This window comes from Saimiri boliviensis, chromosome 5 (assembly GCF_048565385.1).
Source record: "Saimiri boliviensis isolate mSaiBol1 chromosome 5, mSaiBol1.pri, whole genome shotgun sequence".
NCBI classification, from domain to species: Eukaryota; Metazoa; Chordata; class Mammalia; order Primates; family Cebidae; genus Saimiri; species Saimiri boliviensis.
The window spans coordinates 49291748-49306936 of NC_133453.1; the positions used below are offsets into that span (position 1 = coordinate 49291748).

Genomic DNA, 15189 nt, shown 5'->3' on the forward strand with positions numbered 1-15189 from the left:
CACATTTTTTAGTGCGGGTAACCAGAAATTATTCAAAGCTGTAAGCCACTTTTCTAAGTTTTAACATTTGTTGCTGAGTTTTTCATTTACTAACAGGGAAAGACTGCTTCACATTGTGATTGCAATGCCTAAGGTAATATGGCCACCACATTATATACTAACTTAAGAAGGACACATTTCAGCTCATTCCTGAGCTAGGACCACCAGAGGGCTTGTTGCCAGGTGCCACAAGATATTCTTCTTCTAGTAGCGAGTTCCCTCCAAAAGGCACACAGACAACATGAAGATATTGAAACTGAACAAATACTTAGTTTGAAGAGCACCATAAAAATATTTTTGCTTTTTTTTAAAAGAGAAAAAGATTTCTCATTATACTGCATGAAATTTTGAATAAACTCCACAAATATCCCGTCAAATACATTTTAATTTCATTGAATGCTCAGTTATACCACAGGTAAAATGTAATAAAAAAAATCACTTAAGGCCGGGCGCGGTGGCTCAAGCCTGTAATCCCAGCACTTTGGGAGGCCGAGGCGGGTGGATCACGAGGTCAAGAGATCAAGACCATCCTGGTCAACATGGTGAAACCCCATCTCTACTAAAATTACAAAACATCAGCTGGGCATGGTGGCGCGTGCCTGTAATCCCAGCTACTCAGGAGGCTGAGGCAGGAGAATTGCCTGAAACCAGGAGGCGGAGGTTGCGGTGAGCCGAGATCGCGCCATTGCACTCCAGCCTGGGTAACAAGAGCGAAACTCCGTCTCAAAAAAAAAAAAAAAAAAAAAATCACTTAAAATCTCTTTTATCTTACAGTTGTTGAGCTCTGAAGAGAAAAGCACTGGAGACAGTCACAGAGATGTGCAGGATAAAGACTCTAACCTAGAAGCTTCTATCTCATTCAAGAGGGTGACACCAACACCCACTCAGCCATAGTAAGAAGAGGTGGTGTGTAAGGCCACATGAGTGGTCTGATAATTCAGGGCCAGTGCAAGTCCCTTGTGGGTTACACTGGGGCTAACCAAGCCTTTCAGACAGACCATAGGAGACTGGCAGGATTTTAACAACGGAGACAAGGTATAGGGTAGGAGACGTGGAAAGGAGAAGACAGGAATGGCTCTAACTCAAGAGGAGATTCCACAAAGGAGAGGAGTATGTCAGGGGGAGAGCAGGGAGGAGCGCTAAAGCTGGACTGCAAAGGGCCTCGAACACGAGGCCAAAGGAACTGGGAGTAATAGGGAGCCTATGAAGGTTTCTAGGAAGGAGGGTAACATGATCTGATTTTAGAAGATCCATCTGCTGGTGATAAACTACATCAACTGCTGCAAGGTCAGAATCACACAACGGAAAAGGCCAGTGGATTTGGGAACTAAAATAGCTGAAGGTGCACTGTCACAGTGCTATTTCAACCAAGTGGAAGGAGACTAAGTACTGGCTGAGCATCCTTTAACTTAGCCAAAACGTTTGGGACTAGAAGTGTTTTAGATTTCAAATTTTTTCAGATTTTGGAATATCTGCAGATACAAAATTATCTTGGGTATAGGACCCAAGTCTAAACATGAAATTTACTGATGTTTAATATACACTTCATACACATAACCTGAAGGTAATTTTATTTTTATCTTGGGGAACAGAATCAATTCTATGTTGCATGACAGCATTTTGACCATATTTGGAAGTCAGGAGTGGTGTTTTCCACTTGGGGTGTCATGTCACAATCAAAAAGTTTCTGATTTTGGATCATTTCAGATTGCGGATTTTCAGATTAGGTACGCTCAACCTGTAGTTTCATTATTTCCCTCATTTCTCCCTTCTCAGCCTTTCCTTGTCGATGCTATTTGGGAATCTGACGCAGTTCTCAGTGAATCCAGTTGCTAAGTTTTCTGAAATGTACTAAGCCCTCCCTGGAATACATTTTTTACATTTCTTATTTTCAAATAACTTAAAAATCTTACTGGAAAGACATCACTTACCTAATTAGACAAGCAAACGGTGGTATAGACTCTGCCACACAGCACAGCCACATTTCCTTGGGGATGCCACCCAATGATATTCTGCTCAAAGGTGTGGCTTAACACATAACGGGGACAGGAGTTCAGAAAAGGAAAGGAGCTGCAGAGGAGGAGGAGGAGTCCAGCTGAGGAGTTACATGTTTGGGGGACTAACAGTCCCCCAAATGATAACAGAAAGCTATTTTTGGAAAAAAAAAAAAAAAAAGAAACTACTATACATTTTCCATGATCTGAAAGTCATACACTTACACAGAATGGGATTATTTTTCAATTATCTAAAATTTGAAGAAAGACAAATTCCAGACACTTTCAAAAACATGTGAATTACAAAAGTATCTGGGTGCTTTTGCAGACTAACAATGGATACAGCTCAAATTAAATTCCAAATGCAAGCCAGACACAGTGGCATGTGCCTACAGTCCCACCTTCTCAGGAGGCAGGACGATCCCTTTAGCCCAGAAGTTGAAACCAGCCTGGAAGACATAGCAAGACTTTATCTCTTTATTTAAAAAAAAAAAAAAAAAAAAAAAGGAAAGGAAGAAAATAAAAGACCAGACCAGGTGCAGTGGCTCACACGTGTAATCTCAGCACTTTGAGAGGCTGAAGCAGGTGGATCACAAGGTCAGAAGTTCAAGACCAGCCTGGCCAAGAAACCAGCCTTGCCAATATGGTGAAACCCCATCTCTACTAAAAATAAAAAAATTAGCCGGGCATGATGGTGGGCACCTGTACTCCCAGCTACTCAGGAGGCTGAGGCAAGAGAATTGTTTGAACCCAGAAGCGGAGGTTGCAGTGAGCCAAGATCACGCCATAGCACTCCACCTTGGGGAACAGAGCAAGACTCCAACTCAAAAAAAAAGAAAAAAAAAAAAAATTTAACAAGTAAATTTCAAATGTAATATTGTGTAAGTTAATTGGCAAAGTTTCCAAGTATGTAGTCTGAGCAGCTGCTTAAGTTGTTCTCTATTCAAACTGGAACTAAATTCATGAAATGTTTAGAGTAAGAATGCATCAAAAGCCAAGGTCATCTTACCTACCCTCTTATATCACAAACATCCTGTTTGAGAATGCCAGGTTGTCTTAGTAGGGAACAAAGTAAGCATTGACCCTGTTTCAAAATACTGTCAAAGATGAACATTCACAAAGAATAATGCAGGAAAATACAATAAAGAAACGGCAAATGTCCCACCATGCAGAAAGTGGTAAGACAGAGCATGGGAGAATGCTGGAAGTGTGTCCCACACACCTTATTATTACAACAACTGCTATAATTCTCATTGTCAGTAGAAGCGGCTCTCCTCTCCCACAAAGTTACGGCAGATTCCATGCTAAGCACTTATTACATATATTAGATCATTATATTATCTAAATATCAACTACATATTTGGCCCTTACAAAAATCCCAGCTCTTAAGTAATTCTTTTCCCATTGAATAAGCAAGTTATTTAATTTCTCTGAGCTGAAGTTTCTTCAAGTAATTTTCTCAAGGTTATTTAGCTTGTAAATGGAAGAAGTGGGACTTGAACTCAAGTCCTGTTGACATGTTTTTAAATGAACCCTTATTAAATTCTTAAAGACAACTCATCCCTTAAAAAAACATTACACTGTAAATGTGGCAAAAGCAATAGATCTGGCCTCAGTGGGGAGCAAGTGAGAAAAGTTCCTCCCTAAAGAGGTCTTCTGCAATTTGAGGTCTGAAGGAAGAAGGCGAGTTGCTTTGGAGAAGGAGGGAAAAGCATTCCAGGCAGAAGGCACAGAATTCTGTGCAAGGACACTCTCGTGGGAGGGAATGAGGTGAGGGTGGGTGAGGACTGAGAGAACAAAGCAAGATGGCGGGGAATGAGAGGGATCTGGCAACCTCAGATGCATTAATTAGTAAAGCTGTACCTTGCTCACATGTAAGTGCTTTGTAGGTCATGGTTAAAAAGTCTTTTTCTTATCGTAAGCACATTGAGAATGTATTTTATTTTAGTGCTGGTGACGGTTCTTTTCCCTGGGGGTAAGGGGTGTGAACTAGAGTACCTGCGCCATGCTGCCTCCTACAGGAATCTTCTAGGTGCCAGGATAAAAATGTGTATTCTGGAGCATGAACTTCTATGATCTAGAACAGACTTCTAAACATTCTCTATCTACCCAAATATTATATTATCTAAACATTCCCAGAGGGGAGATTTAAGTTGAAAATGCAAAAAGAGTATGTGGACAATTGCTGGAGGTAAACTGAGACATAGTCAAGATTATCCTGGAGGGTTTGTGGTGCAGAAACACAGGTGCACCAAGTGTAGTGGGGTGGAAGTACACAGAAAGAGGCCTGTCATGAAAATGGCAAGCCCATTTCCATCCAAGAGAGGCAACTTGGCCAAGATGTCTATACCCTGGCTCCACTCCCACCAGCTGTGTGGCTTTGGATAAGTTTCTTGATCTTTCTGTCACAATTTCCCCATTTGTAATAGTGCCTACCTCACAAGATTATTTTGAGAATGAAATGAGTTATAAAACATATACAATATTATCTCCAGGTAGACAGTGAATAAAAGGAGAAAAAAAACATATAATATATTTAGAGCAGTACCCACACATAGTAAGTACTTAATAATATCTTAGCCATACATATTTTTGTTATTACTACTACTATTATTGTTAAAGATCACAAATTGCAGTAAGTAGTTAAGAAAGGAAAGAAAAACATTTTAAATATAGGTCGAAAGCAACACATTCTCAGACATACATGTACATAAGAATCACCCAGAAACCTTGTGAAAAATGTAGATTCCTGGCTTATCAGAAATTAAGACCTAGGAAACCAGAGTTTTTCATAAGCCACTGGGGGAGATTCTGATACAATTGGTCTAAGCAACATATTTTGAGAAGTGGGGCTTCGAGGTCTGGAATATAAAATATTCAGGTATCGAATAAAGTATGTCATCACAGGGCTTAACTACCAGATTAACTTTATAAAACAAATTTCAGATTTTCTTTGTCTTAAGCAAAATGAAACAGGATCACTTGCACTATCTACTTCTAGAAGAAAACTAATCAGAAACTGCTTGACTGGTAAAATATACAGTGTTTAGTTTTTAATAACCATTTGCATACATTTAAATAATAAATAATCTTTAGTTCCAAACAGCCCAAATATATCACTGCATGCTGTGTTATCATGAGAAACTAAAATAAGCATCTGGACAGTGGTATATATATGTTCCTTAGTTATTAGATTTTATGTTCTAACAAAATTAATAAAGCCAATCTTTAATCATACAGAGAAAATCCTTTCTGCTAGGACATAATGAAGACTTTCTGCAGGTCCTTTCACTTCGGCTCAGGGTTTCTCAGCCTTGGCACTATGGACATGGTTAACACTAATGCTTTAGTGTGGGCTGCATGTGCACTGAAGGATGCTTAGCAGCACCCCTGACCCACTAGCAGCAAGCGCCCTCCAACCCCCAGTTTCACAACCAAAAATGTCTCCAAACATTGTCAACTGTCCCCTGGGAGATAAAACTGTCTTATCTTGAGAACTACTGCTTTCACTCAAGAGACTGAAAATGTACCAATATGCCAATGACCAATTAATCTTTTCCACAGTTAAGACATTTTCTGAACATTTCCTCATCAATATCGACATGCACATATGTTTACGTGCATTTCGAGACGATATGGGGTTATTTGCAGCATATCATCTGTTTTGAGAGAAAAAGGATGATGCTACTGAGAAAAAGTAATAGCAACGGTGGTAACAATGAACAAAATAGCTTCGTAAAATGACTGACACCTTCCAAGGCACTTCTGTATACATTAGTCCCAGCCCACATTCATCAGCAGGTCACAAATAGTCTAAATCTGCATTCAACAGTTTATTGCATGTCAGGTGCTATGATGCATCAACCAACTCCACTCCAAAAGACACCATGAGCCACTTGTAGCAACTGACAATCATAACTGCATGGATTCTAGTAAAATGCATACATGCCCACAGGAGGGAAGGCAGGAAATGTTTCTGCCTACGCAACAAGTGGAGAAGTCTGAGGCTCTCAACTCGTTACACAACTTGGCCCAACTCAGCATGTTTCTCTTTCCTTTTCTTTAAAGAAAAGTAAATGTCCAGTAGCGGACATGAGAATATAGTGAATAATATCCACCTTGAATCACTAAAATGTAACAAAGCCTGAGAAAGAAAAAGTTCAAGGTATTGTTTGTGATACTTCCTGGGTATTCTCCCTCTAACTTTCTTGTTATTGGGGGGGGAATCGAAAGTTCTAGAGTTGAATAACCTGGTTCTACCACTGATAATCTAAAAAAACGTTTCCAGTGTTGTGTTTCAGTCATTAAGACTAGACAACAAAATTCTCGTAGCATAAAGTGGCTGAATCATCTCAGTATCTCTTAATGAGCACATCAACAAAGAACCATGAAGGAGCAGACAAACAGAATCTACAGGTACTGTGAAGGGATTATTTACACTAACAAGTGGCCTTCTTCAGAAAAATGAAGCAAGCGACTTTCCAGATAAAGTGAAATCACTGGCCTATCCCACGTATCTGGGAATGATGTCTGCAAAAATTATAAACGGAAGGTATTGTTTGGTCCTTTTACCCAAACACCATCACACAACCCAACACTTGGGATTTTTCTTGGCCCAACAAGACTATGAAAATGCTGCTTAGGCTCTTTATGATAATAAACAATGCACATTCCTGTTTTATTTGCAAAAATAATTAGTAGCAGCTGCTACTTGCACAGAATTTTGAACAGAAAATATTTTACATCCTGAATCCAAATATTTCAGAAGTGTCTGACGTCAAATGAAGCACTCTGCCTTTTTTAAATTTAAAATAAATAACAATTAACATCTTCATACTTTTATCAAACTTTGAAAAAAAAAAAAAACTGACAAAAATATTTTCCTGAAACTCAAAAGAGACAGCTGCACACATCTGTCAACTACACACATCTCTGGAGTAAAAGAGAAACTCAATGCTTTAGTACAGTACTTACATGTGAGGGCTCAGTTCATAAAAATTTCTGTTCCTGTATTCTTCCACTTTCTCTGGTGAATAAATGGGCAAAGATCGGTATGGGTTAACAGATATAACCACACTTCCAATATATGTCTGCAAAAGAAAAAACAGAACATGCCCATTAGTTAATACACAAGATGTGTCCTAACGTCTTAAGCTTTAGTGTCGTTTGGTTTCGACCTTTTAAAATCAACACTAGTTCTGCTTCACCATTCACTGTATACTTTTTAAGATGCTTTACATCTCTGAAGACAGATGGTGAACAATGTTTATTCATTTTGCCGATAAATGGAAACTATACATTTATATATTTTAAATCCTTTCAAAAATAAATCTCTGAACTAATTTATGATTATGGGTAAGAGTTCTCCAAAGCTCTGTTATACTTTCCAAAAATTTTGTCACCAACTATTGCTAACTGTAAGCAAGAGCCATGCTCTCCCTGATTCTGGATAGAGCTGTAGTTCCCTTCTTCCCTCATCTTTATCCACCTTTTCAGTCAACAGTAACCCAGGATTCCCCTCCTCTCTACCCATACCTCATAGGGCCTTCCCTCTGGAGCTGGCCCTCTGTAAGTCTGTCAATCTTTCTACAGTGGGCTCAGATCATGTTAAATTCAGTTTCACAGCTGTAGTTATCTCCTGGACATTCAAACAACATAATCTCATTATAGCTAATATACTACAATATCAGAATTTTAGTGTCAAATTTAAATGTACTTTCCAGAAAGTACATTTAATGTCGACATTTAAATTTAATGTCAAATTTACATTTAATGTAAAATTTAAACGTACTTTCTGAGGGATCAATGCCATATTTTAGCAAGCACTAACCTTCTCTCACTGAACTTTAAACCAGAACACAATTTCTCTACCTTTCTACTTCGACCCTAAATTCCTGGCAGTACCAGTGATGCTGGTTTAGTTCCTTTTGTGCAATGCCAAGGACAATGACACAAGCAAATGTCACTTAACTGTAACTTATCTTGGCAGCTCCATTTTCCCCTTCAGTTTCAACATCATAAAGACAGAAAAGGGAGAAAAAGATGCCAACAAAAGTGGTAAAGTGATAAACGAGGTGATAAAGTGATGAACAATAAAACTTTTAAAAAGAAAAAGGTTCATAAAAGAAAGAAACAAACAAAAGGACAAAAGACCTTCAACTTCCCACCTTTCCGATGTCATCCCACAAAAGTTAGCATTTTTAGAGCAACAAGTTTTTCCAGTATTACCACCACTGGGATTCAGAAAGATTGTCCGATCTTTATAAGAATTAAACAGAACAGAACACGAAGGAACGCAGAAATGTTCTGCTGACTTTTTTTTTTTTACAGGGGTCATAATGATATTAATTATGAAGGATTTTCCCCCAACTAGCAAAACTGAACAGTATTTTATACACACATACACACACACACACACACACACACACACACACACACACAAACTTTCATCCTATAATATAATCTTGTCAAGAGTAGACAAGATTGCTGTTGTAAAAGAAAACTCTCAGTTCCCATGTAATTTTTCACATTTATTTCTAACATTCTATCACTAAGACCCAATTAATCTGGCCTGACAAACGATAGCAAGACTTTCTGAAGGTTTCCTGGTTGTCTTCACACTGCAACCCACTTGGGAGATGGGAGATGTCTCCCAAGGACACTGTCACAGCAAACATCAGATGGGAGATTCCTGATACTGAATACTTGTCTGAGTAGCTTCTAGGTAATACATTAGGATTAGTTGCCTTGGTAAATATGAAAATATAGCCATTGGTTATTTCTTTAACATCTGTTGGTTAAAAAAATCAGCCTTAAGTAGAAAAGCACTACTTGAATCCTTCTTCCTTTTTTGATAATTTCTTGAATACAATAGTTTCTAAAATATATTGATTTGCTGTTGGCAGAGAAACCGGTAACTGAGTTGCTCTTTAAAACCAAACTTCACAGTGGCTGCATTCTTGATAAAAATCTGCCTCTGTGGCATTCTTGCATAGAAAACAAACTCTGTTGGCTCCAATTCAAAATCAAAAGCCATACTAATAAGCTGTAAGTTTCTTTTTGTTCCTTGTGACTGCTACACATACTGAATTACGTGTGTGTGTTTCCCCCAAGCTGTATCTCCATCATCTAGAACAGTGTCTGGCCCATGATGATGTACAATAAATATTTGTTAACTAAGCGACCGAATCACACAGGGTTCATTCATCACTAATTGGAGGGGACGAACCACTGAAACACATATAATTATTCTTGCATTGAAATGTAACACCAAATATACCATACTCAGTGCCTAGCATCTGAATCAGCCTGTATGCCATGTGTTACTGTCAGAGGTGTTTGAACCAGAGCTACCCCATCTTGAACCAAAGCAACCCCATTTTACCCAGGGGCTAGGTAAAATAAAGCTGAGACCTACTGGGCTACATTCCCAGAAGATGATGCATTCTGAGTTACAGGATGAGGTAGGAGGTCAGCATGAGATACAGGTCATAAAGATGTTGCTGATAAAACAGGCTGCAGTAAAGAAACCAGCTCAAACCCACCAAAACCAAGATGATGATGAGAGCGACCTCTGGTCATCCTCAGTGCCACATTCCCACCAGTGCCATGACAGTTTACGAATGCCACGGCAATGTCAGGAAGTTACCGTATGTGGTCTGAAAAGGGGAGGCAAAAATAATCCACCCCTTGTTTAGCATATACTCCAAAAATAACCATAAAAATGGGTCTGCATATGGAATAGCCATTCTTCATTCCTTTACTTGTTTAATAAACTTGCTTTCACTTTACTGTATTCACTCACCCCAAATTCTTTCTTGTGTGAGATCCAAGAACCCTCTCTTGCGGTCTGGATTGGGATCCCTTTCCAGTAACATTACCATTGAACAAATCCCTAAATGTCATTTGACTCTGGTAGACTGTAAAACCAGCCAGAACTACTCTTTCCATCGCTGCATGCACTTCCCATCTGAAATGTGACGTTGCTACCTCAAAGACAGTTTCTTTCTCCACTCCTTGAATTTGAATTTGTCTATGTGACTTGATTTAACCAAAGGGACGTTAGCAAATGAGACACAAGTAGAGGCCGGAGAAGCATTTGTGGATTAGGGTGTTTCTCCTTTTTTATGACTGTGGTTTAGTTCCTTTTGTGACGTGAACGAACTGGAGCTAGCTTGTCAGGTCCTGTGGAGAGCTAAGGTGTCCTGACCTACAGCCTCCTATTAGACATGAGCGAGGCCATCTATTTTTTTTTCTTTTTTTTAAAATCATACTTTAAGTTCTGGGGTGCATATGCAGAACACGCAGGTTTGTTACATAGGTATACACATACCATGGTGGTTTGCTGCACCCATCAACCTGGCATTTACATTCAGTATTTCTCCTAATGTTGTTCTTCCTCTAGCTCCCCACCCCCCAACAGGCCCCAGTGTATGATGTTCCCCTCCCTGTGCCCATGTGTTCTCATTGTTCAACTTCTACTTATGAGTGAGAACATACAGTGTTTGGTTTTCTGCTCTTGTGTTAGTTTGCTGAGAACGATTGTTTCCAGCTTCGTCCATATCCCTGCAAAGGGCATGAACTCATCCTTTTTTACTGCTGCACAGTATCCCACGGTGTGCATGTGCCACATTTTCTTTAACCTATCTATCATTGATGGGCATTTGGGTTGATTCCAAGTCTTTGCTATTGTGATCAGTGCTGCAATAAACATACATGTGCATGTGTCTTGCATCTTAAACCATCCAGCCCCAGGAAGGACACCAGATGCCTAAAGCCACATGAGTGATTTCCAGGTGAGACTAATGGAAAATATATAAAGCTAAACTCAGGCTAACTTGATATCCCAGAGAATCACAAGCAAATAAATGGCTGCTGTAAGCCTTTAATTTCTGAGAGGTAGTTTGCTACATGGCAATAGTAACTGATCCACCTATGTAAAACAAAAATAAAATTCTAAGGTCCCCCAACCATCAGAATAGACTTCCTCCTAGGCCAGAGTACTCTAAAATTTAACCTGAAAGATTCTGGCCATGATGGGAAATAGGGGTGGAACATGCCTCATTATACCTCTCCAGCATTAAATATCAACACAGACCTTAAGTCTGATAAGAAACATTTAAAATCCATTGTCTCTGAAGCCAGCTACATAGAGGTTTCATCTGCATGGTAAAACTTTGGTCTTCAACCTATTATAATTCCTTTCTATTGATCCTTTCTATTGATAACTCTTTTGACCAACTGCCAATTAGATAAATTTTAAATCTACCTACAACCTGGAAGCCTCCCTGGTTGTTCTACCCTTCTAGACTGAACCAATGTATTTCTTAAATATATTTGACTGAAGTCTCACGTCTGCCTAAAATGTCCCTATCACCTTGGGCACATGTTCTCAGGATCTGAGAGGGTTTTGTTATGGGCCATGCTTGCTCATATTTGGCACAGAATAAAACTCTTTAAATATTTTGGAGTTTGACTCTTTTCATCAATACCTACATGACTCAACCAACTAAAAATGGTGCCAAGCAGGACAGTTTTATCCACTTAACTAAGCAAACATTAAAAGAAACTATGCTCTCTCTCCATTCCACTTTATACAGCTCAGATATCTTCTGTATCGTCTAACTTTGAACTCCTAACAGGTTTTTCCTATACCTGCCCTGTTTATGGATTTCTTCCTTGAAGTTCTATGTGCATTAGCAAAAGGTTTAAGTATTCCTACATGCGCCAGCAGAATAACTCAAACGTTCAAAGTCACAACTTTCCTTTTTCTGAGACACAGAAAGACATTCCCGATAGCAGCTGATAACTGGGTGGAGTTTAAAATTCTATTCTAATTGCACCAATTCTACATTCAGGTTAATTACAGCACTAGATTAAATCTCCTTTTCAAGGATCAGAATGATAGTGACCAGACAGTTCATTTTTACATCAACTAACATTTGAACTTGTGAATGAGATATCATTTATTATTATTATTTAAGACCTTAACAGGTGCTTGCAGTTTGTTGACTTTTTTGAAAAAATCAAGTTGTAAACTTTTATTACGAATTTAAAATGAAGTTCTTAAAAAATCTCAACTGGACCAGATATGAAACCATTTAAAAACCTTTAAAGGCGTATTGAGAAAAACCAGGCTTTTTAAAAAAATATGTTTGTTATTACCACAAAGAGACATCTTTAGGTAAAAATAATAAAAACCCCATGCTGCATAGATAATGCAGATGGTTCTATTTATCTGGTCAACAGGCAAAAAGCAAACACTTAAGGTCTTCAGCTCCATCTTTGGCTCATTTCTTGCTGCTGGAATTTCATATTTCTTCTTGTTGGATGACTAAATCAGATAATGGTAGAGATGGTAGGCCGGCGTTTTCTCAGCCCTGCCCTGCTCAGCCCCGGGAGCGGACGAATTCTCAGCTGGTGGATCGGCTGCTTTTGTCTCTTGGCCATCTTGTGGTTTAGGGTTTTCTGGGGGTCTGCATCAGTAACTGAAGTTGCAGCGGTTCCGAAGCTGAGGTGGCTGCCGACCCATCTCCTTGATTTTCCTTATCCTCTTCATTGCTCTCCTCTCTAGGCTGTCTCTGGGGAGGAGGAGGGCCCCTGTGGAATTGTGGCCTATATCCCCAATACATAGTCGGCTTGACTGGTACCTTGTTTTCCTGTACCCTGGAGAGGTCGTTTTTTTTTTTTTTTAACAAACAACTGCATAGTATTTACAGTTGGAATTTTCTTGTTGCATCATGCTCTAAAAAGGATGGTAAACCAACTCATTATGAAGTAACCACCCCAGCCATTTCTGGGCTCACCGGCTCCACATTTCTGAACCTCAGCTCTCTGGTCCACACCACCACTAACATGACAATGAAAAGCTCCCTCCATGCCACTGCTCAGCAGGACAGCCTCTGACACCCAGGAAGGGAAAACAAAGGAACAGGAAGTGGGAGGGAAGGGAAGCAAACAAGAAAGAGAAGAAAAAGAGAAGGAGAAGAAGAAAAAGCTCTACCTTTGTATAAGTAGCACACTGAGATAGAAAGGTTGCATTTCATTTCTCAAGGGCAGACATTGAATCAAGAATGTATAAACATTCTCAAGTCAAAACCATCTCGACCTTCCTATTTCAAGTATCTCTAGCATTCCAAAACAGTTAATTCTTGAGTGTTCCTAGCATAATTACCATGAAAACAGAAGTCTTTTCTGGAGGACATTCAATCTAGCCACCTCCACTCTCCAAACCACTCAAAAGCCTTTGAGTAGTCAAAATATAACCTAAAGGCCATGTGTTTTATCTACAAGAAAGTTCTTTCAGAACTCAATCCTCAGAGATTCTACTTCAATGGTACAGGAAAGGGCTAGGGCTCAGTACTTTTTTTTTTTTTTTTTTTTTTAAAGAGAACCAACATAAACTAATGCGGAACCAGGGTTGAAAACCAGTGTCTATGGCCCCTACCTTCCAGACTCACAGCACCAGGCTTTACTCTCAATTGCAATAACCTGCTAGTGCTGCTCTTGGCCTATCGTCTACCTCACCTTCCCCTTTAAATATTCCTTCCTATGGAATTAATTCTGAAACAAAAGAAAATTCCTTCTAGCCTCGCTCTCATTTTAGCCACATTTCTAGCCACATTTCTTGGCATAGTCTCAATAGAGTACAGAAAAACTGCAGCAACATCTGTAAACTGGAAGAGGCAAAAAGGGCCATACTACAGCTGTGTATTTCAAATGTTTGATTACAACTCATTGTAAGAAAGAAAATTTTCATTGCCACCAAGTATGTGTATGTATGTCTATTTATGTGCACACACATACACAAGATAGAAAACTTCACAAAATCAAAAGTATCCTTTACTATATGTGATACATCGATATTTTTTGTTCAATTCTAATATTTCTCAAACATTTTTAAAAGCTGTTGGCCCTAACTCACTAAATGATTTCCATGAGCAACTAATGATATGAAACTTGCAGTTTAAAAAACTGTGCTGCCGGGTGCGGTGGCTCAAGCCTGTAATCCCAGCACTTTCGGAGGCCGAGGCGGGTGGGATCACGAGGTCAAGAGATCGAGACCATCCTGGTCAGCATGGTGAAACCCCGTCTCTACTAAAAAAATACAAAAAATTAGCTGGGCATGGTGGCGCGTGCTTGTAATCCCAGCTACTCAGGAGGCTGAGGCAGGAGAATTGCCTGAACCCAGGAGGCGGAGGTTGCGGTGAGCTGAGATCACGCCATTGCACTCCAGCCTGGGTAACGAGCGAAACTCCGTCTCAAAAAAAAAAAAAAAAAAAAAAAAAACTGTGCTACACAGCACTCCTTAACCTTTCTTTAACTGTTGATCCCTTTGAGATACCAACAGAAGCAATGACTCTTCTCTTTGGAAAAACACACACACAGTCTGCATACATGTGATATACCAGGTTAAGACTCCCTCTGCAAGCAGAGAAACAACGGCCACTAATAGAAAATGAAGAATAGGGAGGGACAAAGAAAGAAAGAAAATAAGTAAGAAGTGATGAAGGTAATTGTAAAAGTATAAAAATGTTTACAGTAAGACCCAATACCCCATGGCTTAGCTGGCCCTGACTGCTTTATTATGGCATTAATTGGGAACGCAGGGTAATAATCAATAGCCAAACTGAGTGTATTCTGTTTTTGATGACAAGAATATATGCAATACATTTTAGAATGCTATCTAATCAAAAAGTTAAGTATTTTAGCACAGCTTTAATATGTTGAGAGTTTCAATAATGTGAAACACTACTTCGCAAAGCCAGATAAATGAAATATTAGCATACATACATAGAAAAGTCAGAATATTTCCAGGTCTGAATATACAACTTAAAAAAAGAAGTCAGAATAGTTTTCGTATCTTTTTTATTATAATTATTCACTGAGTAAGATAGAGATCTTCAGAAGCCCTAAACCCAGGAAGTTTCATTTCAATTTCCCATATGACATTAAAATTTATAACTAAACCATAAAACACATGTAAGAAAATCCCATAATGACCTATTTTTGCCATCATGTACTTTGATGCTTTTTTTAAAATATCATATTCTCCCAAAACCTATTTTTAAAGCCTCTGCTTGCTAGGACTCTAACTAGCCATCCACTCTATCTACTTACCTGCTTCCTTATTTTCTTCAGGATGAATTTCAGTTAT

The 15189-nt window shown here is 39.0% G+C and overlaps 1 protein-coding gene across 10 annotated transcripts in view; it reads right to left on the reverse strand.

The window, feature by feature from the left end:
* Positions 1-15189, reverse strand: part of MYO1B (myosin IB) — a 188189-nt gene that overhangs the window by 127414 nt on the left and 45586 nt on the right. For all 10 annotated transcript variants that reach the window (XM_074399339.1, XM_074399345.1, XM_074399342.1 and 7 more), the window contains exon 3: positions 7008-7123. In XM_074399339.1, the coding sequence (XP_074255440.1) occupies positions 7008-7123 (116 nt within the window). The remainder of the gene's footprint in view (positions 1-7007; positions 7124-15189) is intronic.